Source organism: Archocentrus centrarchus, chromosome 16 (genome assembly GCF_007364275.1).
Source record: "Archocentrus centrarchus isolate MPI-CPG fArcCen1 chromosome 16, fArcCen1, whole genome shotgun sequence".
Lineage (NCBI taxonomy): Eukaryota > Metazoa > Chordata > Actinopteri > Cichliformes > Cichlidae > Archocentrus > Archocentrus centrarchus.
In genome coordinates this window covers 1,383,475-1,406,897 of record NC_044361.1, presented here as the reverse complement: position 1 = coordinate 1,406,897, position 23,423 = coordinate 1,383,475, and the positions used below count along the sequence as shown (strand labels likewise).

General features: G+C 45.1%; 2 protein-coding genes and 1 pseudogene across 6 annotated transcripts in view; 2 read left to right on the top strand and 1 right to left on the bottom strand.

The window, feature by feature from the left end:
- The window catches only part of otud7b (OTU deubiquitinase 7B), a 44,913-nt gene extending 38,216 nt beyond the window's left edge, over nucleotides 1–6,697 (top strand). For 2 of the 3 annotated variants that reach the window (XM_030749720.1, XM_030749721.1), the window contains exons 11-12: nucleotides 745–823; nucleotides 1,429–6,696. In XM_030749720.1, coding sequence (XP_030605580.1) covers nucleotides 745–823; nucleotides 1,429–2,895 — 1,546 coding nt within the window. In that variant the 3' untranslated portion in view covers nucleotides 2,896–6,696. Of the gene's footprint in view, nucleotides 1–744; nucleotides 824–1,428 lie in introns of all 3 variants that reach the window. The other variant, XM_030749722.1, reaches the window with a different exon arrangement.
- An 874-nt stretch (nucleotides 6,698–7,571) lies between these two features.
- Nucleotides 7,572–8,249, bottom strand: LOC115793890 (voltage-dependent anion-selective channel protein 1 pseudogene; annotated as a pseudogene).
- Nucleotides 8,250–10,290: 2,041 nt separating this feature from the next.
- The window catches only part of mtmr11 (myotubularin related protein 11), a 40,549-nt gene continuing 27,416 nt past the window's right edge, over nucleotides 10,291–23,423 (top strand). Inside the window, exon 1 of one of the 3 annotated variants that reach the window (XM_030750101.1) lies at nucleotides 10,291–10,309. Coding sequence is in view for 1 of the 3 variants with exons in the window: in XM_030750099.1 (XP_030605959.1) it covers nucleotides 13,315–13,371 (57 nt within the window). In the remaining 2 variants the exon portion in view is untranslated. Of the gene's footprint in view, nucleotides 10,310–12,861; nucleotides 13,372–22,499; nucleotides 22,519–23,423 lie in introns of those variants that run through there. The other 2 variants (XM_030750099.1, XM_030750100.1) reach the window with 2 other exon arrangements.

Here is a 23,423-nt window from a genome sequence, read left to right as displayed (position 1 = left end):
TAATGGGAGCAGCTGAAAGAAGAACAGTTTTTGTAATGCAATTTAAGGATGATTAAAAATATTTAAGAATGTGTTATGTTTATTTACACTTAATTTGTGTAATACAAAAATATTTTATAAATTGGGTATTTAAGATAAGAGCTGTTAATTAAATCTTTCATGATGTGCGCATACATTATTTTATATAGTATATGTGATGTTCTTTATGTTTTGTACTTGTTTATAATTTGGTTGTAAAACATGGATTAAGACATCTGCCTCCCCAATGACTGCTGGCTAATGCTAATGGCTGCACCGCTAGCTAGCTGTGATGACAGCGATTCTTTTGTGTGGGGGATGTTGTATATATTACACACACACACACATAATAGACAGTAAGGAAAAACATAGGTCCGCTGTAAGAAGACAGCTAACTAGTGTTTATGGCATCGAACAGCATCGTTTGTGTTCTGTTTTTGTGCTTTCACAGCGTGCTCTCATTGTAAAACCCAAATCCTCCTTCACTGTGTTTTTGTTGTTGACTACCTCGGCTCATTTTGAATCTGTTTTTCTGCCCATTATTATGATGCTTTAGAATCCAGCTCACGACTGCTGTCTGTGTAATGACAGAAACATTGTTACATTATAAAAAATAACAGTCGACTACCCAAACAACAGTAATTACTTTTCCATTATTGCAGGAAGCCCTGGCAGAAAGTTCCCTCTCACTGAACCTTGTTTTCTTTCCCTCTGTCTTCCACTCAGTGTGGCTCTGTCTTTGGAGGCTAAGCTCCAGATGTTGCACAGCTACATGACGGTCACCTGGCTGCCCCTGCCCTGTGAGGTAAGGATGCCTGATATAACACTGCTTTTGCAATGGCAGGTGAGAACGTAGGTTCAGAATTCAGAAGACTTCTTTAAAGTACTTCAGCTGACAAATTAAATTTGTGGTTATTAGAGAAGGAACTGGATCCTGACGTGATCAGATGAATGCCTCAGGGGTTGGTGATGAATGTTCCTGCAATTATTACAAACAAGGACAGGTTTTCTTTCCTTTTCCTTTGGGCCAGCTGTGCCCCCCCCCCCCCCCCCCCCCCCCCCAACTGCTGTATATGTGAAAACAAACTACACTGGCCCATTTATGTCAAGGAGTCATGCAAACACAGTGACAAAGCTCCTCTTGTGTCCCACATGGTAATGCCAGGAAGCTTGGAAGGACAAGTTCATAGTAGTTTCATGGTTATGCTACAAGGAATGGCGGCAGTACGTGAAGTCCTGTCTTTGAATGTATTTGAGGTCATAGTCACTGCATCATTGCAGGTCAAGCTTGTCATGTTTCTTCCATAAGTGTTGTGCAGTTTGGTCCTTTCCTTGTGTCCTGATGTATAATGTTCTGCTGCTCTGCAGTATTTTTTCATTAGTCTGTGTTTCTGCTTTGTTTTGCTGCAGCAAGCCCCGCTCGCCCAGCCGGAGTCTCCCACAGCATCAGCAGGAGAGGACGCCCGGTCGCCTCCTGACTCCGGAGAATCAGACAAGGAGTCGGTCAGCAGCAGCTCCAACGGCAACGGAGACACAACCACAGGATCAACGGTCAATGGAGGCGGATCTTTGGCCAAGAACAGCTCCTCCTCTTCATCTAGTTCGTCGAGCAGTGGATCAGCGGGGAAGGACAAAACCAAGAAGGAGAAGGACAAGGATAAAGACAAGAAGAGGGCAGACTCTGTGGCCAATAAGCTTGGCAGTTTTGGAAAAAGCCTGGGCAGCAAGTTGAAGAAAAACGTGGGTGGGCTGATGCCAGGAAAGAATGCAGGAGCTGGAGGTGCCAAGCAGGAGGGTGGGGAGAAGAAGAAGGGCTCATTTAGAGGGAGGAAGGGCAGCAAGGACAGCTCGCCTTCAGCCCACGCCTCTGAGGATTCTGGCAAAGGCTCTCCCTCCTCGTGCAGCGAGCGTCTCAATGGGGCGGGGAGCAGCATGAGCAGCAGCGGCGGGAGCAGCACTGAGAGCGAACCCTACAAGTACAGCGCCGATGTAAAGGTCAGCCTGGGCATCCTGCGGGCTGCCATGCAAGGTGAGAGGAAGTTCATCTTTGCCAGCCTCCTCACCACCAGCAACAGGCAGCCTTTCCAGGAGGAGATGATCCAGCGCTACCTTGCCGATGCAGAGGAGCGCTTCCGGTCTGAGCAGGAACAACAGCGCCGCGACGCAGAGAGGAAGAGCATCGCTAACAGCATCCAAGCACCCAAGAAGGAGGTGATTGGTTGTACAGAGCTAAGTTACCGGCCTTACGAGGCCAAAGAGGAGCTGTCGGAGAACTCGTCGCCTTCCTTCAACACACTCAAGCTGTCTCCTTTGAGTCCCTCTATGTACTCTGCTGTTGTTCCCATCCCCCGGCCCTCCTTCATAGATCAGCCTCCTGCAGCCCCCCTGACCCAGCATCTTCACATGCATAGCTACTTGGATACTCGACGCCAGGTAGCTGGAGGCTCCTCAGCAACTTCTTACCCCGGCCTCCCCTCGTACGCGACCCTCCCCCGGCACTGTCCCACAGCACAGCCTCCCTCCCATCCCCAGTACAATAACTCACAAGGCCCCTCCTCCCTGAGTCCTTCTCGCCTTGTACCCTCATATCCCCTCGAATTCGACCCACCGGACTACCCCGGGGCTGAACTCATCAGTGGGAGCTACACCAACGGCTACCGGGACATGAGCTCCAATCTAGACTCTCGGAGTGCTCAACCCCCAGTCAGACACTACTCACTGGGCAGCGCCAGTGGATTGGCCGGCCTGCAGTCCAGTCGCTGTCGGACACCCAACTGCAACTACTACGGACACCCCGAGACGGGCAACTACTGCTCCTACTGTTACCGGGAAGAGCTGAAGAAGAGGGAGACAGAACCGGTCCTCCACAGGTTCTAAGCAGACCTCGTAATGGTTTGAACTTTGATGAGTGGCCTTTTTAACGACCGGAGCAGATCAGCCTCTGGATGGACGGGGGCAAAGGCAACCATCTCCCTCCCCTTTTATTCTTAGCCGTGTCATTACCTGTTGAAAGTGAGGCTGCGTAACTACAGGATAAGCAGGGCGGTCTTTGACTGCCAGGTCACATTAGACCAGAGAATAAACTGCACTTCTGTTACATTTTGCTGTGGCTCTTATGCAGGAGGTGTGTGTGTGTGTGTGTGTGTGTGTGTGTGTGTGTGTGTGTGTGTGTGTGTGTGTGTGTGTGTGTGTGTGTGTGTGTGTGTGTGTGTGTGTGTGTGTGTGTGTGAGACAACTACAGGCTCTCCTTGTTTCTTGGAGTTGAAGGCCTTGCTACTATCTCCTCCTGGTGGAGCGAATGTATATGGCAGGCATCGTACGTAACACTCATCAACACATGTACAGAACATGCATACACACCAAGTCAGGCTTACACTACGACATAAACAGAGATGCAAGCACAAACAGAAGGTGTGGGTGTGTCTCCTCATTTGTACTCTGTGATGTTTGATTGGTTCATTAAGGGATGTTTGAAGTCACATCTGGTTATGAGGTGATTTCAGTGTTACAGATATAAACACTATTATTACGAGATGCTTGTACCTCGGGAAACAGCACAATTAATCCTCGTCAAATTGCTTCTTTTGTTGCATAAAATGCACACTGAAACTGCCGCGCGAGGCTCACGATAAGCGCTCTGTAGGCTGCTGCGGTGCTAATGTTACAGAGCGCGTTCACGGTGACTCCTTCAGGCAGAGCAACTTTTAAAAAATCAGCATTTTTGTCCAGTTCTGTAACTTGGATTATGAAGATGTCAGCTTTTCCCCCTTTTTATTATTTAAAGATTAAGAGCTGTTGACCAGGTCACACGATTGACCAGGCGTGATAGAACAAAGAGAACGTAGGAGGTAGTACGACGGTGAGGTACTGTCCCAGTGTTTCATACATGGGTCTCTTTTTGTATTCGGGTCTTCCTGTTTCCTGTTACTGCGGTTGGTGTTAGTGGGCCTGGGGATGCAATAATGTGTAATATATGAGATGAAACTTCACATTCAGCACAGCAGACTTTGGAGATAACGGTTAATAAGATAAATTAGTTAAACGTTAGTACCACATGTGTCCAAACATGTTGCATGAAGCAGCGATGATTTCTGTCTCCGTGATGCAAACTGACACGTGCACGCTGCTGGATGTGAGAAACTGACCCTGTATTAACAAAATCTGGTTACTTTTTTTTTATTATTATAAAATTTGCCCTCTGTACGCCGATGGTTTAGAAACAAAACATGTTTGATACAATCTCACCTGAAGCTTTCATCATGGGAGGTGTTCGGATTAATTAGCTGCAGGTTCAGAAGCTCTGCTGCAGGTTTTCTCTTCGTTTCTGCCCCTGTCTGTCAAAGTCGTGGTTTTTGCACAAATCTGAGCACTTTCCTGATGTCTGTGACTTCAGAGCGTTGCTGGCTTTTAGTTGGTCATCACTGCAGACACTGCCACCTCCGTTTCTGGGAAATCAGAAGGTTTCTTTCCAGGATGCAGGAGAACTCCAGCGTTTCGGTGCCGGTGTCTCCGTCTGTCCTTGTTGCCTTTTTCAGCGTTTGTCTGCATACAAAGCGGCAGACATCAAACCTGCTGCTTCCACAAGACTGCTGTCCCCAAAACCTGTTTCATATTGAGTCTGCTGAAATGTTCAGTTTGACTCTTATTTCATTTTAGTTGTTGGCTAATTAATTTCTCATATTTGTTATTTTTCCCCTATAATTAAACCGTGAAGGTGAATTTGGTTTGAGCGAGCGGCTCTGGTTGCTGCTCTTATTGAGTCGGTATTTTCTTTGGCATTGGGCTCTTTTTCAGACACAGGATACGTGACATCGCTTCATTATAGCTCCATTACTGTGTACGTCCATATGTGCAAAAATACTTATTAACGTCAATTCCAGATGTTTAATTTGCATTTAATTCTTTCCAGCATTGTCAGTCAGGGCAGGCGTGTGCACTCTGACCCTCCACGTCGGGGTCAGAGAAAGAGATCGCCGTCTTGGTTTGAGAAGAGCAAAAAGTATCCGAGTGCAGGAAACTTAAGTAACAGTTGGTGAGATAACGTCTCATCTCTACCTGTAATTTCTGTTTAGGATTTTGTGCAGTGAGCTGAGCTGCGACGCGTCCGTGTTACTCATGAGTACAGCTCCCACATTTCTCACTAACCTAAAATGAGCTGCTTTAAAGGCAGGAGCGGATAATCTCACCACGGCCTCCATGACCTGCAGAAACGGCCCACGGGCCTCGAAGAGCTGTCGTGACTTTGACAGAAAAGTGAGCGGGGGGTGTCTAAAAGGGGGCTTCAGAAAAAGCACAATTCACTCTGCAATACACTGCCTCTTCCAGCCGAGGGCGCCCCTGTTCTTCTGTCGTCCTCCCAAACTGCAAACACACCAACAAAATGATTTTGAATAACTTCATTCGACTCCGTGTAACACAGCATTTCAAGCACGGAGGGATTTCCTCCTGTTTTCGGCGCTTTAACCGCATTTAAACGCTGCCGTGTCGCCCGCTCCTAAAACACGTTTGCTGTGTTTGTGTTCATGAATGTTTGAGTTCAGCTGAGGCCCAGCAGGAGTTTCCTGAGTGTGGGAAGGTGATGCCTGTTTATGTTTATGAATGTGTGCTTTCCCGCCCTCCGCAGTAATAATTGGCTTAAAAACCTTTTTTATTTGATTTTTTTTTTTTTTTTTCCCCCATTGAAATTGATGCCTCAGAAACATGTAAGACATCAGACTTTACAGGCTACGAACACTTTTTTGTATTGTAAAAAAACAGAAACAAAAAACAGTGAGAGGTTGTATAAATATGTTTGGAGTTATTTTTGTAAGCCCAAAGCTTTCCGGTGTTTTTAAAGGGGAAGAATGTATATTGTTGGTCTGATTTGGGGCACGGTTGGCGTTACGTAGAAAGACACTTTGGTGACCCCGCAGATGAGCCTTCTCATACTCGAGGCTCTCTCATTGCAAACTAATTTCCTCAGTGCTGACCTAATAATTTGAGAGTATATATTTATAGTGAGATTTTTTTAAATAGGTTTCCTTGTGGAATGTTTAGTTGAGATGACTTTAGGATGTTCTTTCTCACATGGCTAATTGTCTCGCAGTCTGGCTTTTTATTGCTTTTATTTTGGTAAATTTCGTTTGGGTGACCCGCGCCGTGCTGACACGTGACCCAGCTCGTTCCCTCCAAACCGGAAGAGAAATGGCTCAGATTCGTTTTGTGACAAAACCGACCCGATTTATATTTTTCTATATCGTACGACTCGGTCATTTCTGTGGGAACACACGATTCCTTCTCAGTGACATTAACGTGGGGTCCTTTCAGGTGCATGGGACTAGAAATATTGCATGTAAATGGCAAACATTCTACCAAATCTGTGCATTATTTGAACTTGATTTCAGCTGTCCTGGTATTTTATTTGGTTTTTATTTTTTATCTACTAAACATTTTACTTTTGTTTAGAGAGAAGAGGCCTAAGGCTGTGTGACAGTGCAATCTGGACAGAAAGAACATCAGATTTTATGTTAGGTTATTATTATAATTAATAATTTTTTGCACCGTTTGAATAAATTCTCATTGTATTACAAGAAAGCTCTCTTTGTTTTTCATCAACAGCTTCTTTTGTAAAAATGTGTTTTCTTCAGTTGTTGAAGCTGCAGCCACAAAATTACTGATATGAAATGAATCCAGAAAAATACTGAAGAACTGCTGGAATACAATTATAATCAAAAATGCAATAAAGGTTTTACAGCATTCGTGATTCATGAATAATGACTCAGGTACGGGTGCATTAACTGTAAAAAGAAGAGGTAAGCATTTGTAGAAATCAACATTATTCTGAGTCTGAGTCGTTTTAGCTCGTGACCTTCAGGTTCATTTCAATCATCCTAAAATCAAAGGTTCAAGTATTACTCCACACACCTGAAACACAAACTCAGAAAGTCATCCTCCCCATCCTCAGAAAAGATATCCACGATGGTGTCGCTGCTGGAGTCCTTCCAGATCACCTGCTGCTGGGTAACAAGGTTTGAGTCCAGATACACAGACCATCCTTCTGTCCTCACTCATGACCTCCAGGACCGCATCGCCAGGTAGTTCCCTCCTGGGTAATTTTGGAGCCCACTTGAATGTACTCGAAGCTGCTTCTGCCTGCGAGCTACGCAATTCAAGGTGAAACTTTGCATTCACTGGTTATAGTTTTGCTCTAGGTGGTCCTTAAAAAGGTGGTAGATTGAAACAATTGAAACATATTTAGGGGAAACAGGTTTGTGAGGGAGAGCGATGAATAAAGGATCACTTTGGTGGATGGATGGATGGATGGATGTGTGGCACAAGGACTGGAAGGCCTTCTGCACGATAGTAAATTAAAACAGCAAATATGGATCAGAACAGAGGCTGTATGATGTTTCTACCTTGTTTCCATTTGCAAGTATGACAGCATCTTTCTCCAAACGAGTCCAAGCAGATGTTACATTCATCATGCATGCAGAACATCCTCATCCTCTTCACTTCCATGTCCATGTTTGCAGTGTTAACTGTAATTCCAAAACTTGAATTCACCCCAAAATCATCTAGAATTGTATCTGTGAATTCGGGATTACTGATGTAATTCGGATGGTACCCAACCAGCCCTGAGAGGCTAGCACCGCTGCACTGCGGATGGCTGTGTCACTGATGTCACAGCCAAGGTAATGTGGTCACACTTGTATCCTGTCTTAATCTCACCACCTTTCTTGGCAGTGTTTGCCAAGAAGAAGGAATCCAATGCAAGCTTCACCCCCTTAGCCAGCTGATCCCCGAGAGCGGTCTCCGTTCCAAAGGTACCGTCAGTGTTCCAGTTCTCTGCGAAGGCGCTCTGGCCTCGAGTATTTGGTTTCCAGACCCTGACGCCAGCAAGATCCAGTGACCTTGCTGGTCTCAGTGTTGGCCCAGCCCGTGCTGCTGAACTCCAGCCCATTCTCAGACTTTGTTTCCAAGTTCAGCTTGATGAGCCCAAAACCATATCCTTTGGTAAGAACATTGCTGGCAGACTTTTCAAGTTCGTCATAGGTGGGAGGTCCAGCCAGTATCTGCATCCAGCTGTGGTGAAAAGGAGGATGAGGTGGATGCAGAAGAAGAATCCACCTGCTGACAGCGTAGGCTCCATCTGGGGTCATTTCCTGTAGCAGGTGGCCCATGAGCTTCCTGTTTTGTCTTTTATTTTTATTCTGGATTGCCAGCAGGAACTGGTCACTGACATTAAACACCATATTAATTCATCTTCTGTCAGCTGCTCCCTTTAAGGGTCACCACAGCGGATCATCTGTCTCCATCTCACCCTATCCCAGCATCTTCTGCCACACTAACCCTCCACCTGTCCTCCACTGAGGTCTTCCTCTTCTTCTCCTGCCTGCTAGCTCCATCTTCACCGTCCTTTGACCAATATACACACTCTCCCTCCTGCACATGTCCAAACATCTCATCCCATTATTGAAAGGGGATTATATTTCTTCAGTTGTTTTGTATTCTGTCTGTATTCCCATGTGTTTGGGGGTGTAAGGTTTTCTGGTAAGTGGACAGCCCCCAGAAAAGACCCTTTCTGCAGAAGCCTCCAAAAGCCAGGCACCAAATCCCATCCACCCCCAGTGAAAGTCCATTTATTTAAACCATGTTTTAATATGTGTGTGTTTTGTTGTGTATTCTCCTAACCTTTTTGCATTATACATTGCTGAATAACTCCAGCTCAGATGATGCAAGGTCCTGTGTCTGGGACTGTTTTATATATCAGAGAAATCGGAGACCCTTATGTAATATTGAAGAGTTTCCCATGTGGTAAAAAATCCAGACCTCGCTCTATTATAGTTCACAGGGACGCCGTCTCCCCACCTGTTCAGCAGGCTCGGCTTCACTCCGGATTATTCAGACTTTCCCGTTCTCGCTGGAAAGGAATTTCCTTTAAATAGGTTTTCTGTTTGTCTGGAAGAGAAGCTGGCAGCTCAGTGGCTCCGGTTTGAATGAGAGAGACGAGGACTCTGCTACAGGATCAGAAAGAAGGTAAAGGAGCAGCATTGTTCTGCTCTTTCTTCAGCTTCTCACAGCACAGAGGTCAGTGTTTTTAATAGATGTTGGCTCAGCTACAGTTTCCATACTGAAGGACTCGGCAATTCCGATTCAGTCATTGTTTTCTTGGAAACATTTAAGGCCAAACGAGTCATAAGACCAAAGTCAAATGTTCTTGATGTGATCCCCTTAAATATAACAGTCATCATGGATATAAATATGATCTCAGCTCTGTGAACATGAGGAGATCAGCTTAGGCATTATGATGCACAAACCCCCCCTTTTTTTGTTTTGTTTTCTTAAAATTAATAAATTTCCTGCAAAATGATATGTGTATTTAACTTATTCATGATGATAATATGAGTTTTCATATTGATTTTGTTGCTATTGAACAGTCAGGGGTCACATGCACGACCACTACAGCAGAATATAATACTGATCCCGTGGACATACTGGTAGAGCAGTTTGTTGAAGCATGCAAACAAATGGAAATATGATATATAAGGCTAAAATAGATTTTGTATAATTCAGGTGAGCTTCGGTTTATATGTAGTGTGATTGCCTTTATTCTTCAGCACAGCCTGAACTCTGAGGCAGCTTCCTCTTGTTTCTTTAAGCAGTCTGCTGGGACAGTTCTCCTTCTTCTTGAAGGACATTCAAAGCTCTTCTTTGGATGTTTCTGCCTTTTGTGCTGCTCTCCGTCAGGATGCTCCCACAATGCTTCAGTAATGCTGAGATCCAGGCCGATCAATGACTGATGGTGTTCATCTGTGTGTTTCTATCCAGGTGCTTTTACTGCAGTGTGTTTGGGATCATTGTCATGCTGAAAAATGAAGCCGTTGCCAGTCAGAAGCTTTGCAGATGGTGTGTTCATAATTTGACCAATGCAGCTCCAAACCACGACAGAGCCTCCACCCTGTTTTACAGATGGCTGTAGGCAGCGACCTCCTCTGTACATATTAATGATTTGAACCAAAAATGTCTAATTTGGATTGATCTGTTGCCACTGGTCCAGGTCTTGTTTAGCAAAGCTCAACCATTTCGCTTCCTTATGAATGATTTTTTTTTTTTGCCAGACATCCTGAGAGCATCTCTGATGAGGCTTCGGTGAACAGCAGATGGATCAGCTGAAGGTCCAGACGTGTGTGTCAGGTCTCTGCTGGAGTTCTTAACTATTTCTTAAGGAGATGACCTTTACACTGTTCATCTGCTGTGGATAGTTGCTTTTTAGGTCTTCCTCAAAATCTTTAGGGACTCACTGCACACAAAGGTGAGATGTTTGTCAAACCTTCAGCTAATAGCTCCTTGAGAATCATCTTGCTGTTGCAAAAATATTATGTCTATAAACGATGTGTTATCATTGGCATATTTTTGTAGAGTCAAATAAAGAAATGTTGTGCTTTGCCACAGGCTGCTAGTAACAAAGTGCTTAAAGCAGGGGTGCCCATACTCGGCCCGCGGGCCGCTCCGGCCCCGCCCCCTACTTCCGGTCCGTGAATTGATGCCAAAAACAACATGGAATTTGGCCCTTTAAGTTACTTTTTTGACATTTTGCCTTCCCCTCCAAATGTGAGGGTTAAGCGAAATGTCAAAAAAGTAACTTAAAGGGCCAAATTCCATGTTGTTTTTGGCATCAATTCGCGGACCAGAAGGGGGCGGGGCCGGAAGTGGCCCGCAGGCTGCAAGTTTGGGCACCCCTGGCTTAAAGATATAATTTTAAATTAGTTCCAGCTCCAGGCCACTGTGGGCCAAACTCTGACTTCTGTTCACAAGAACATTCATTTCAAAGTGGTTAATACTATAAAGACCCTATAATATTAGAGAGAGATTACCAATCAAATGATTGGTGACAGTAGGGAGGAAGAACTCCCTTTTAACAGGAAGAAACCTCAGTCAGAGGGGGAGCCATCTGCTTTGACTGGTAAGGGTCTGAATGGAAAGAGAGGAGAGAAAATAGGACCATATATGAAAGATGACCATATATGAAAGATGACTATTTCAAGTTCTCTGTGTTATGAAAAACAAAGTTGAGCATGCTGCTGTGTCATCAGTTTCCACTCCTCCACCTCTGCATTGAGTTCAAGGGGTTAAGTAGGGAAACCCAGTAAGCTCAAATGAGCGACCGAGCTTCCTGCTCTCTTCAGTCTCTCAATATAGTGATGGGTTGTTGTGAAAGATCTGGCTCTTTGTGGTGAAGGAGCCGGCTCCTGATTGTGAGCCATTTTTCGTTTTTTATTTTTGTGGAAGCTGCACGTGATTGGTTAAGATGGGTGGCAGCATCTGCGTGTCTACACTGAGTGAGAGGGGAGGGGCCACGGACACACCGCACAGTGAGCACACAAACAGCAGAGAGGGAGAGGCTCCTGCAAAGTTCGCTTGAAGACAGGAAAGAGCTAGAGGAAGCTGTGCTTTACGTAGAGGCTACACGCGGGAACAGTGAGGAAAATGAGTGGCAAAAAACATAAAGTTTCAATTCAATTCAATTTTATTTATATAGCGCCAAATCACAACAAACTGTCGCCTCAAGGCGCTTTGTATTGTGGGTAAAGACCCTACAATAATACAGAGAAAACCCAACAGTCAAAACGACCCCCTATGAGCAGCACTTGGCGACAGTGGGAAGGAAAAACTCCCTTTAACAGGAAGAAACCTCCAGCAGAACCAGGCTCAGGGAGGGGCAGTCATCTGCTGAGGGGGGGCTGAGGGGAGAGAAAGACATGCTGTGGAAGAGAGCCAGAGATTAATATCAATTAATGATTAAATGCAGAGTGGAGTATAAACAAAGTAAATAAGGTGAATGAGAAACAGTGCATTATGTGAACCCCCCAGCAGCCTAGGCCTATAGCAGCATAACTAAGGGATGGTTCAGGGTCACCTGATCCAGCCCTAACTATAAGCTTGATCATAAAGGAAAGTTTTAAGCCTAATCTTAAAAATAGAGAGGGTGTCTGTCTCCCGAATCCAAGCTGGAAGCTGGTTCCACAGAAGAGGCGCCTGAAAGCTGAAGGCTCTGCCTCCCATTCTACTCTTAAGTATCCGAGGAACCACAAGTAAGCCAGCAGTCTGAGAGTGAAGTGCTCTGTTGGGGTGATATGGTACTATGAGGTCTTTGAGATAAGATGGTGCCTGATTATTCAAGACCTTGTATGTGAGGAGAAGAATTTTAAATTCTATTCTAGATTTAACAGGGAGCCAATGAAGAGAAGCCAATATGGGAGAAATCTGCTCTCTCTTTCTGTTTGGACACATTTTAATGTGATAGGCAGAGTGTAGACTGCAAAGTTAAAATTTCATCTGCACAGGCATATATAAACTGTTCATCCATCAGGAGAAACATGATCAACCCCTCAAAGGCCCTTGGATTTTCTGAGTGCCAATCTTTTGTTTGTCATAATTTATATTGAAGCACTCTATTCTATGTTGAGTATATAAAGAAACATTTGATATAATGTATGTTTTTTTTTTTGGCCACAGCAGCTTTTGTACACAGTAGAGAGAGACAGGAAATGGGGGAAACTGGCGACGGGCCGGGACACGAACCCGCGCTGCCCGCACTGCAACGCGGAATGTGTATGTGGTCGCCGGCTTTACTACTAAGCCAGCCAGGCGCCCCATAATGTATGTTTTTACATTAGTAATTCATTTTACACATTTTTTTAATTAAAAAATTAAGTCTAAGGAGCCACTTGGGAGCCGAAAAAGCTGTTTTTAGTTAGCCGAGCCAAAAGAACCGGCCCTCAAAAAAGAGCCAGAATTCCCATCACCATCTCCTTAGCTTGACGTTAGGCGGTGGAGATGTCCTGTCCCTTTAAGAAGCTCCACGCCACTGCTGCCACTGCTACTCCTGACTCCTCGTTTTTTCCACCCGTGTGTTTCACTATGGCGAAGGCATAAACAAACACAGCAAATCCCCAGTAACGGTGAACACGTCGCTCCACTTCATGAGAGTCGGCCGGGCCGCGGCGCAGAGGGTGTGCTGTGGTCTGTTGGTGGTGCGGTCAGCGCTCTGATGCTGTCGCTGACAACAGCGATGAAAGTAGTTTGCGTGTCCTCGCTGAGCAGCTCAGTAGCAGCAGCAGCAGCCGGCGGTGATACAGGCTAACCGAGCGGAGCTGTGACGGGTTTTTCCCCCCTTCTTTTTTCGTTTAAACGGCTGAAAATGGGACGAAGAGAGCTTTAACCTCGCGATAGCTCCCGTTTTGATATTTTTGCCACTCCGTGAGCTTCGTTCCGCTCCTGCTCTTCACTTCAGTGCGAGTTCAGCCGTCGTGAAAAATGTTGACAGGATCTAAAACCACGTTCAAAGTGAGACAAATGCTCCCGGACATCAAGGTAAGGTCAGCCCGCTGCGGTGCAGCGCTCATCTGTTAAACTGCTGCTTCTTCTTCTGTGTTTTTGATGCTTATTTGACATCTTTCACACGTGTTTGGGGCTCCCTGCTGCAGCGATAGCCTCAGTATGAATGCCGTTAGCGCTTTGATTTGCAGCGCAGCTTTCCTCCCTATAAGTTAATCCCTCAGCTTTAACGGCGCTACTATAACTCATCCGCACGCCTCGCGTGATACAACACCACGCAGGCCAGAGAGCAGGCAGTGTCATGATGCAGGAAACACCGGCCAGCAGTAACCAAGCTGAGCTATGAATGTAGGCAGGCTGCAGCCAGAAATCTGCAGTCCCTGTTCGGAGGCTCCTCAGGGGGTGAATGTGGACTGTTCCCCGCTCAGAGCTGGAGCTTTACAACTGGACAAACTAGCACAGGGCTGCTCCTGCTGCCTCCTGTGTGGGTAACAGGGAGATTTATAATTACAGTGAGGGCATTTCGTGTCACCATCTTTGGCTGCATGCCTAATTAAAGGCCAGTGAAATCTTAATCACCTCTGGGGCTCGGGGGGACACACGCTGCAGATGAGCTTCATCCTCAGAGAGCTGCTTTTGTTTGCTGTTAAAGGTCACCTGCAGGGGTGTGTCCAGACAGTGGGACATGGGGTGGCACAGGTCCGACTCAAAATATGATCGGCCCCACCACACCCAGTGCTACTGGATTATAGTCCTGTTAATTTCAGAGTGGGCAACAACACTGCATGGTTAGGATGGATAGGACATGTAAACTGGGTTTACAGGGTTTTGTCTTCCCCCAAAGAAGAGTCACAGGACTGTAAAATATAAATAATTTGAACTATTTTTTTTCTTTAAAGTGGAGTTTATTTACTCAAAGGAATGTAGCGCAGTCATGTTTATGGTCAAAGCAAAACCTCTAAGGCTCATTTTCAGCCACGAAGGTCCCTGATTTACTGCAGTATTTCACTGAAGTACAGCTTTAATGTTTGTGTTGAATGAATGATTATTGTCATGCATGGTCACATACGATGAATGTTATTCTCTCTAATAAAAGAAAAGTTACCATACAGAAATGCACACATAAAATACACATCATACTGCGTTTTACTTCTGCTCCAGTGTACTTTGGGTGCAGATACTACCCTTTGTACTCCTTGCCATTTATTTCAGAGCTTTAGTTATTATTTAGCAGATTTTTTTGAAATATAAATGTACTAGTATTTTATTAATTAGAAATAATTTAAATAAGCTCCTGCTCTAACATTAAAATGATCCACAAATCAAGAATATAGAAAGTTCTGAATAATGTGTACTTTTAATTTAGGTATTCTAAAACCTATTTTGATGCTGACACTTTGTTACCATTAGGATACTCGGGTATGATTCTGAGTTTTACTAAAGTACTTCAGTAACGAGTACATGTTTAGCCAGTTATAAAACACTGTGTGCCCACTTTGCAGTGCGAGCAGCCACTAATTATACAGCTGCTGTATCTCCTGTCGAACACACATGCAAAATGCCATGCAGACGAGATGATGATTATCACTTAATGCTGATTTCCTGTTGCACGTGGATGCCTGCGGGTCCCCGCTCTTATCAAGCATTTGAGGCTCGGGTCAGATTAGAGGATGAGATGTATCAGCTTCTTTACGTCCTGCTGCTCTTCGACAAAAACTCAGCAGCTTCACAATTTAGATGAAACTGACCACCTGATTCAGTCTGCAGAGCGAGTTTATTATAGTGTAATACCTTCAGATGGCAAAAATAGCACCAGATTGCATGTTAAATTTAAAATGTCAGACTTCCTGTTGGGTTTAGGTGATAGGAGGCTTTTTTGCACCTCTTGGGGATGTTAAATGCATGTGAAACAGCTGTGAGGCTGCTTAATTTCATGTGCAGAAATTTCACGTGTTTTCGAGCATGTATAGCTTAAATGTGATGTATGTGCATAAATAATAATAAACAGAGTAATTCTGGGGCCTCAGAATCATAATGTATGCTTGTCACAAAATCGAAAGCCACCCTATTTGGGAGCCATTGGTCGAGCCAGCTGGGTCGGTGGCTACACTGTGTTTGCTTCTGATGAAATATTTTGGCTTCCTGTTCTTTGGCCCCCTCCCTGTTCTTTGGCCCCCTCCCTGTTCTTTGGCCCCCTCCCTGTTCTTTGCCTCCTCATTTATAAATTCCTGGTCACGTAATGAAGGTGAGCTCTTTCTCGTGCTGCGTTTTAAATGATCGATTAGATGTTGACCCGTTTAGGAGCTCCTGAGGGGCTGGCGCTTTGGAGGAGCCTTCAGTTTGATGGAGAGCACAAAGACGTGCACACACGCTGCGCTCAGATCCGCCTTTTCCTTCGGGAACAGACTCTTGGCTCCGTCTTTGTGTTGCCCGTCTCTCCTCGGTTATTTTCAGCAGCCGCAGGGGGAAACGGTAACAGATGCCTGTACTCTGCCCTCAGGCGAGGCTTGCATGTGGAGGGGGTGGGGGTGGGGGTGGGGGGGTGATGTGCACTGCGCAACATCTGGTTGTCACCATGGAGACAGCGGTTTTGTGGTTGAAGATATTTGAATTTGATTAGCTCATAGTGAGACTTTCAGGAACCCTCACAGCCCCCCCAGCAGAATCGCATGTGTCTGAGATTCAGGAAGTGAACGTATCTTAGCTTCAGCTTCACTGCTTCTATTTATTTTATGTCCTCAGCTCACTGCTGCTCTGAGTTACCGTAATGTGGAGGCTGTGCAGAGGCCACCCACACACTCTTATGTTCCAGTGCCATGAGCATGTGTTAAGACTGGTTTTGAAAAATGAATCCAACCCTGCGCTCATCCTGGACCAGATGGTTTTACCATTTGGATGTTTAATCTTCTTGAATCCTGGTGTAATGCAAAAGACAATCGAGCCACAATCACAAATATTTCTTCATCGGTAACGCAATAGCTTGACTTTTGAAACATGATGCATTTGCTCAACTTTTAAGAAAAAAGGTGTTGGTTGTTCCTCGCAGGACGTTTCCAGAAAGCTGAACTGATGCTAATTAAAGCACAGCACCAAGACAAACCTGAACAACAAAAGACAGTCCATAAATAATAGTTTTATCTTATTTCCATTATTGTTGGGGGAAAATATTTAATAATCAGTCCTGATAGGGCGATGTACCCACTGTGACTTCACCCACTGCTTTTGGATTTAAAGCCTCCATGTTGGTTTTTTTGGAGCCGTTAGCGACCGCATTTAAAGGAGAGCTAATTTCAGCTGCTCCTTTAGCTCCGGGGGATCACCGCTGCAGATAGATCTGCATATTTAATCTGGCACCGGTTCTACACCCGATGTTCTTCCTGACACAACCCTCCCATTTATCCGGGCCTGGGACCAACACTACGGGTACTCCGAGGCTGGGTTTGTGTCTCCCACCACAATCAAAGTGCAGATCTTTTGTGTGCACAGCGAATGCATTAATCACACGGAGAGGGCGGCGTGCTAATTTATCAACTAACACTAGTTAGCTTAAGTAGGAAGCTGCACCAAAAACTGTACAAATGAGGGCTGTGCAGCTGTTCAGATTTCAATTAAAAATCCAGTGATTAGTAAAACAAGAAGATTTAAATAAAGCGAATTTTGTTTTGTATCTCAGCATTGACCAGAATAATTGTGGTTATGAGTTTTTTGCAGCGGTCCTCTAATGCACAGATGCAGATACAGATGCTAATGAGTGCTAAATAACAGACTAATAAAAGACTAGAGCTACAGACGCCTGGGACAGTGTGCACCAGACAGCAAGCAATGTTATCTCTCAGGTAGTTCCATCAAAATGCTGTAAAAGGCACCAACAATATAGCTGAGTATTTATACTGAGCAGGCCAACTAGTCCTAAATCAGAGAAAATAAAAATGCAGGGTTTAGGTCTCAGGAGGTTAAATGTGTGGAATGCTGAGTAGCTCAATCAAACAGAAAACAGCAGCAGTGCTTAAATGCTACAAGGATGCTCGGGCTTGCATCTTGACAGAATAGCAAGCATATTCAAGTTTGTTTTGGCTGCACATATCCCCCTGAGTTCACTCGATCTGCATCTCCCAGCCAGCTTTGAAGCAGTCAGCATGAAAGGCACACAGCACAAAGCTCAACAGAAGCGAAAATGCCAGAGGAGGGATCATCTGAGCGCTATTCAGAGTGGCTTAAGATCCCAGCCCCGATAGAAGTGGGCCAAAGCAGTACAGTACCCCCACACCCGCTCCCACGGGGCCCAGACGGCACATTCACCGCCCTGCAGAAGCTCAGTCTGCTTAAACAGAGCGTAACAACGGGCTCCTCTTAACCCCACAGCAGATTTATGGTCCTCTTAGAAGGTGCATCGATCTGGCATCGAGTGATAATTAACCGGCGGCACATTCACTAACGGAGAGCCTCGGCCTTTGAGAGCTTGGCCGTATGTCTCTTTTAGTGTGTAGAGTGACTGTGATAATGTCACGTGGGTGGTGAGCTGTCACAGTTCGATGGTATTTCATTTAAGCCATTTGAGACTTTAATCTGCTGTGATGGACTCTCCGTGAGAAACACGAGTGCCACAGAGACCAGAGACCGGCCGCTGTGAGCGTCAGACATGCGACCTACGAGGCACCGAGCGATCAGCAGTGATGCTGAAGCGTGGAGCAGGAAGTATTGGTGTGGAAATCTTCTGGCTACATGGAAAGACCCTCTGGTTGCTGTCCCCAGAGACTGAGTCATCAGAAGATGACCGGGGTCCTCCCAGATTAGTGGAGTAGACGGTGAGTCAGCAGGTGTGCCGTTTTGGTCCAGAATAAAACTGTCAAATGGACGGAAATGAAACATCAGTGTCTGTCAGTCTGATCTGTTAGCAGATTCAGACTCATCTGGTACTGACCTCCATCATGTGACCTTTGAACTTCCTGTACTGATCTGACAGTGTGTCATCGCCTGCAGATTTAGCGCAGTGTTTGTGGGAGGAGCGTGACATCATCAGCCCCAAATCAGGCTGAAATGTGCAAAGTAATAGTTTAAAAATTGTCCCGTGACCATCGAGATTAAAGTTCATTATTGAGCTGCTCAGTTATTGGTCAATAATATTAATGTAGCTGATATCAGTGGCAGCTGCCATTAATCATCCTTCCACAGGTTCATCTGTCAAAAGATTTCATGACTTTTACTTCTTCTATGGAACGATTTTCTCTCCAGTTAACAAAACTGAGTTTGAGCCCTGCGACAGGCTGGTGCCCTGTACTCTGTGCCCTGTGCTCTGTGCCCTGTGCTCTGTGCCCTGTGCCCTGTGCCCTGTGCTCTGTGCCCTGTGCCCTGTGCTCTGTGCCCTGTGCCCTGTGCCCTGTACTCTGTGCCCTGTGCTCTGTGCCCTGTGCTCTGTGCCCTGTGCCCTGTGCCCTGTGCCCTGTGCCCTGTGCCCTGTGCTCTGTGCTCTGTGCCCTGTGCCCTGTACTCTGTGCCCTGTACCCTGTGCCCTGTGCTCTGTGCCCTGTGCTCTGTGACCTGTGACCTGTGACCTGTGCCCTGTGCCCTGTGCCCTGTGCCCTGTGCCCTGTGCTCTGTGCCCTGTGCTCTGTGACCTGCCTCTCGCCCTGTGATAGCTGCGATAGGCTCCACCCCCCCCACGATGGATGAGTTTGAGCGTTTATGGTGGGGTGGATGGCTGCAATAAAGGGAGGGGTGCGTTTGATTCATGAGAGCATCGTAATGACATAGTGAAGAAAAGTAACAGTTTATCCCGATTGTCTAGTTTTAATAATGGTTTGAAGTCATAAATTAAAATTCAATGGTTGGCCCACTTCTGTTTGTTTAGGCTGAATAACTGCTGATGTTTCTGAGAAGGCTGGGGGGGTGGTATGTAACAGTACTTCCTCTGTAGGGAAGAGTACAGTAAGGCGATGAATTGTGAATCTGCAGCATTAAAACAGACGATAATTATCAGTGTTTCATGTTTTATGGATGGACTGATGGTGTTTTTATAGTTTTGTACAAAAATGGGTTAAACTGGATCTTCACTACAGCCTGATGCATAAATTTTCCTATTAAATATTAACCACCAGAATGCCCAGCTCATTAATTATTGATAAATATTGATGTATCATTTTATCCCTTTTTCTGAACGCAGTTCCTCCAATTTGCATGTTTCCTTTTATTAATATCAAAATGCAGCTTTGGCTGAAATTCTGCTGTTTCAGTGTGCTGTAAATGTTTGGTGCCTTTTTTCCTGTGGAGTGTATTTTCTATCAGATCCTCTTCAGAGAGACGTCACAGCTCTGCCTCCAGAGGAAATCCAGCTGTCTGTTTTCTGTCTGCAGGAAAAAAACACATCTAAGCGATCCCTGTTTAGCAAAACTACATCATCTCCTGATTTTCCTTCCGACTCACAATGCCGTTTGACTGCCCTCATTCATGCACAACACAAATAAACAGGCTGTCGGGGAACAGTGGCTAAAAGCTAATGTGTGTGTGCTACGAGCCAGACGTTGCGCTGTGGGACGGCTTTCATATAGACGCTGAATTGTTCGTAGTAACAATGGAGACCACATTTTAACGGTGTTATGGTACAAATAAAAGCCCTGCTCTGCTGACTGAGGATATTCACTTAAACCTCATTGTCATTGCAGAGCTTTGGTGCAGCACAGGGCTCGTCAGAGCCATGTAAAATAACATTTTACAGATGTGATAAGTGGTTTAAATCTAGGAAATGAAAATGAAATTCGATGAGATGTGTTTACCCAAAAATGAGGCTGTTTCCTCGTGAGTTTGGCCACATGTTTGGGGAAAGACAAGTTTGTTCCAGACCCGGGAACAAGGCACGCTTACTGCTGAGGCCTGGCTGCAGTAGTGAGGGGAAGCCATGAGCAATGGAAACTGCAATAAGCCTTGGCCACAGTCCCCGAGGGTGGAAATGGGGGAGTTTGAGGAGGGCTAAAGTGGTGCGAGGGGGTGGGGGATGGGGGGTAATGAAAGTGATATAGTGGCCACTTCAGAAGCCACGCTATGAAAGCAAAAGCGACATGTCAGCAGAAACGCAGGCCTGGAAACGTGGTTTTTGTGATCTGTGACTCGGAGACGTGAGGCCAGCCTTACTGCGGTCAAAGTCTGTAAGTTAAAGATGGACATTATCTCAGTTTTCCTTATCTCCTCCCGGTTTGTCTTGGCTGTGGAAAACTTTCTGGCGAAGGTTAAATTCCTGCAGTTCACGTTTGAGAGGATTTTCTAAAAGTGTGAAAGAGTTAATTACGCATTAATTACGCTCCTGCTGTAGTCCAGGCTGCTCCTCACCTTCTGTGTTACAGCCTTATTCAGACTTCAGGGGCACATGTGACCCGTCTGAAATAAATAAGAAGCCTCTGAATATCTTTGATGGGCTTAAACTCAGGAATTCAGCTGCGGCGTTTCTGTGGGTGCCGATGGAGAGACGGCGTGCAGACATTTAAAGCCAGATGGAAAAAAATGAACAATGCTCTGGCAGAAACTACGGCTTGTAAAAACTTTAGTGTCCGGCCTCGTAATAAAAAAAAAATCCTTTTGTTTTTCTATAGTGGGGTGTTTTCCCAGAAAGTTTTATTCTTTTTAATTTAGTCAGTAAAATTGCTGAAATTAATTATATTTATGATCTTTTGCAGGGAGAACTCGGTGCAATTAGCCGATTCCTGTTGTTTTATTGGAGATTTAAAAGTCTGTGTTTGGATTTCAAAGGAAAAAAATTTGCCAGCTTGACATCGTTTAGTTTATTATTTATTCTCCAAAACATCAGCATAACTTTGTAAACAGTGTACACACACACACACACACACACACACACACACACACACACACACACACACACACACACACACACACACACACACACACACACAGCAGGTTTTGGCCTTATAAACACCATATTTATATGTTTTAATATAGAAATAACAGGAAAATTCATGTGTTCTTGTTAATTAAGGAAACTCAGACTCTTTAAATATAGCTGAAGCAGTTGTGCTTACATGTGCAGTGCCCCCCCCATTCCCCAACCCCATCACCCATTTTGAGTCAGGAAAAACTCTGTCACACATTGTTTATCTAATAACAGGAATATGCAAAGACTTCTGATTAGTAAACACATTTTTCTGTAGTAGTGTTGGTACTGCAGAGTTTGTGGGACGCGCTCAGAGGAAGAAAGAAAGTCTGAGCCCTGAAGAAGTGATTTCTTTTTAGCAGCAAAGGCTCTCTTTGTTAAAGCCTCCCAGCTTCCAGTGTCGGGTTTTCATGAGCAGGCTGCTAAAGCAGAATTCACCACGCTGCAGAATTGCTAGCATAACACTGGCGACTGAGTGGATCCGTTGTTATTGTTCGCGCCTCCTGGCTGAGTCAAAGTATTTTCACGATAAAGCCGGCACATTAAACGGAGATTAATAGTTTTATTGTGCGCCAACCTCAGGCAGAAGTGTTAAAGGAGAAGTCTGAGGCTCCTCTAACTTTGGCCTTTGCTCTGTTTCTGTGCTGTTTTAAAGCTTTTGCTGCCACCTGTACAATCACACCATCCTCTCACGTTGCAGACTTCGGCTTATTATGGAATCTTAAGCCAATAAATGTAAATGGCCTTCACGAAGGGGGGTTAGTAGCAAAGTTAAGTGGAAGCATATGTGCTAGTAAGCTCACAGCCTGATTATAGAAACCTCAGCGGCTCTGCGGGGTTGGATCCTGCTCCTCGGGCAGGCTCGAGTACGTGAGACGTTTGAGCGTCGCAGAGCAAAGCAGGAACAAACAGAACAGCAACATGGAAATTAAGAATCATGGGACTTTGTGCGGTTGGCTTTGTTTCTTTGTCTTTGAAAATGAGTCCACTGAGGCTGGGAGTCAGACTTTAATGAGGGGAGCAGGCAGAGCTGTAATTTCAGTGTAATCAGGACCGAAGGTGACGCGAGGCTCCGACCGTGACCCCCACTCGGCGTTGTTTAGTCTCCGTTTGGATTTCCTGTGTAAACAGTTTGAGGTTTTGGCATGGGTCAGAAATAGATTATTCATTTCAAAAGAAGGCCACTTTCATCACCAACGTGGAGTTTAGGCTCTCTGTAAGAGTTTGGTGAGGATGGTGATGTGATTTGATGAAGAACACTCGGCTCAGCAGCTGCTTAGTCTGAGCAACGCTGCTGGAAATACAAGGTTCTCCCCAAAGGTCCACCTCAACTTATGTAGGAATTAAATATAAAAGATGCAGTGGGGGAATAATTATTTGATCTTCTGCTGAAATTTGAATGTATTTTATTTGGTAGGGACAATGCACATTAATAAACAATCTGTAAATACACCAGAATTAGCCAAAAGGCTATTTTTCATCTGGTGTCTGTTGTGCTGAAGTTTGCTTACTTATAAAGAAATGAATGGTTTCTAATTTTTATGGTAGTTTCGTTTTAATGATGAGAGACAATCAAATATCCAGAAAAAACGCATTACATAAAGATTATAAACTGATTTGCATCTCATTCAGTGAAATAAGTATTTGATCCCCAAGAAAACGTGACTTAGTCCTTGGTGGAGGAACCCTTGTTGGTGAGAACAGGACGTTTCTTGTAGTTGATCATCAGGTTTGCTGATTTTGGCCGACTCCCCTTCACAGAAACTCTGAATCCTTTAGGATCGAATTTTTGGCTCCCGCCACAGATTTTCTGTAGGACTGAGGTCTGGAGACGGGCCAGGCCACTCCATGTTTCTTCTGACCACAGCTCTTAATCTCTGAATCAAACTTCTTGAGCAGTGAGATTTCAGTCCATTTTGGTGTGGATGTGTTACCGATGGCATTCTTGGTGACTGTGGTCCTAACTGCCCTCAGATCAGTAACAAGCTCCTCTTGTGTAGTTTTTGGGCTGATCCACCACATTACACGTGATCATCCTCACCCTGTGAGGCAAGATCTTGCATGGAGCTCCAGACTGAGAGTGATGATCATTTCCTACATTACCGAATAATCACACCAACAGATGCCATCTTCTCACCGAACTTCTTGCTGATGGTCTTGTGGTCCGGCCGTGTGCACGTCTACAGTCTTCTCCTTGACATCCTTTGACAGC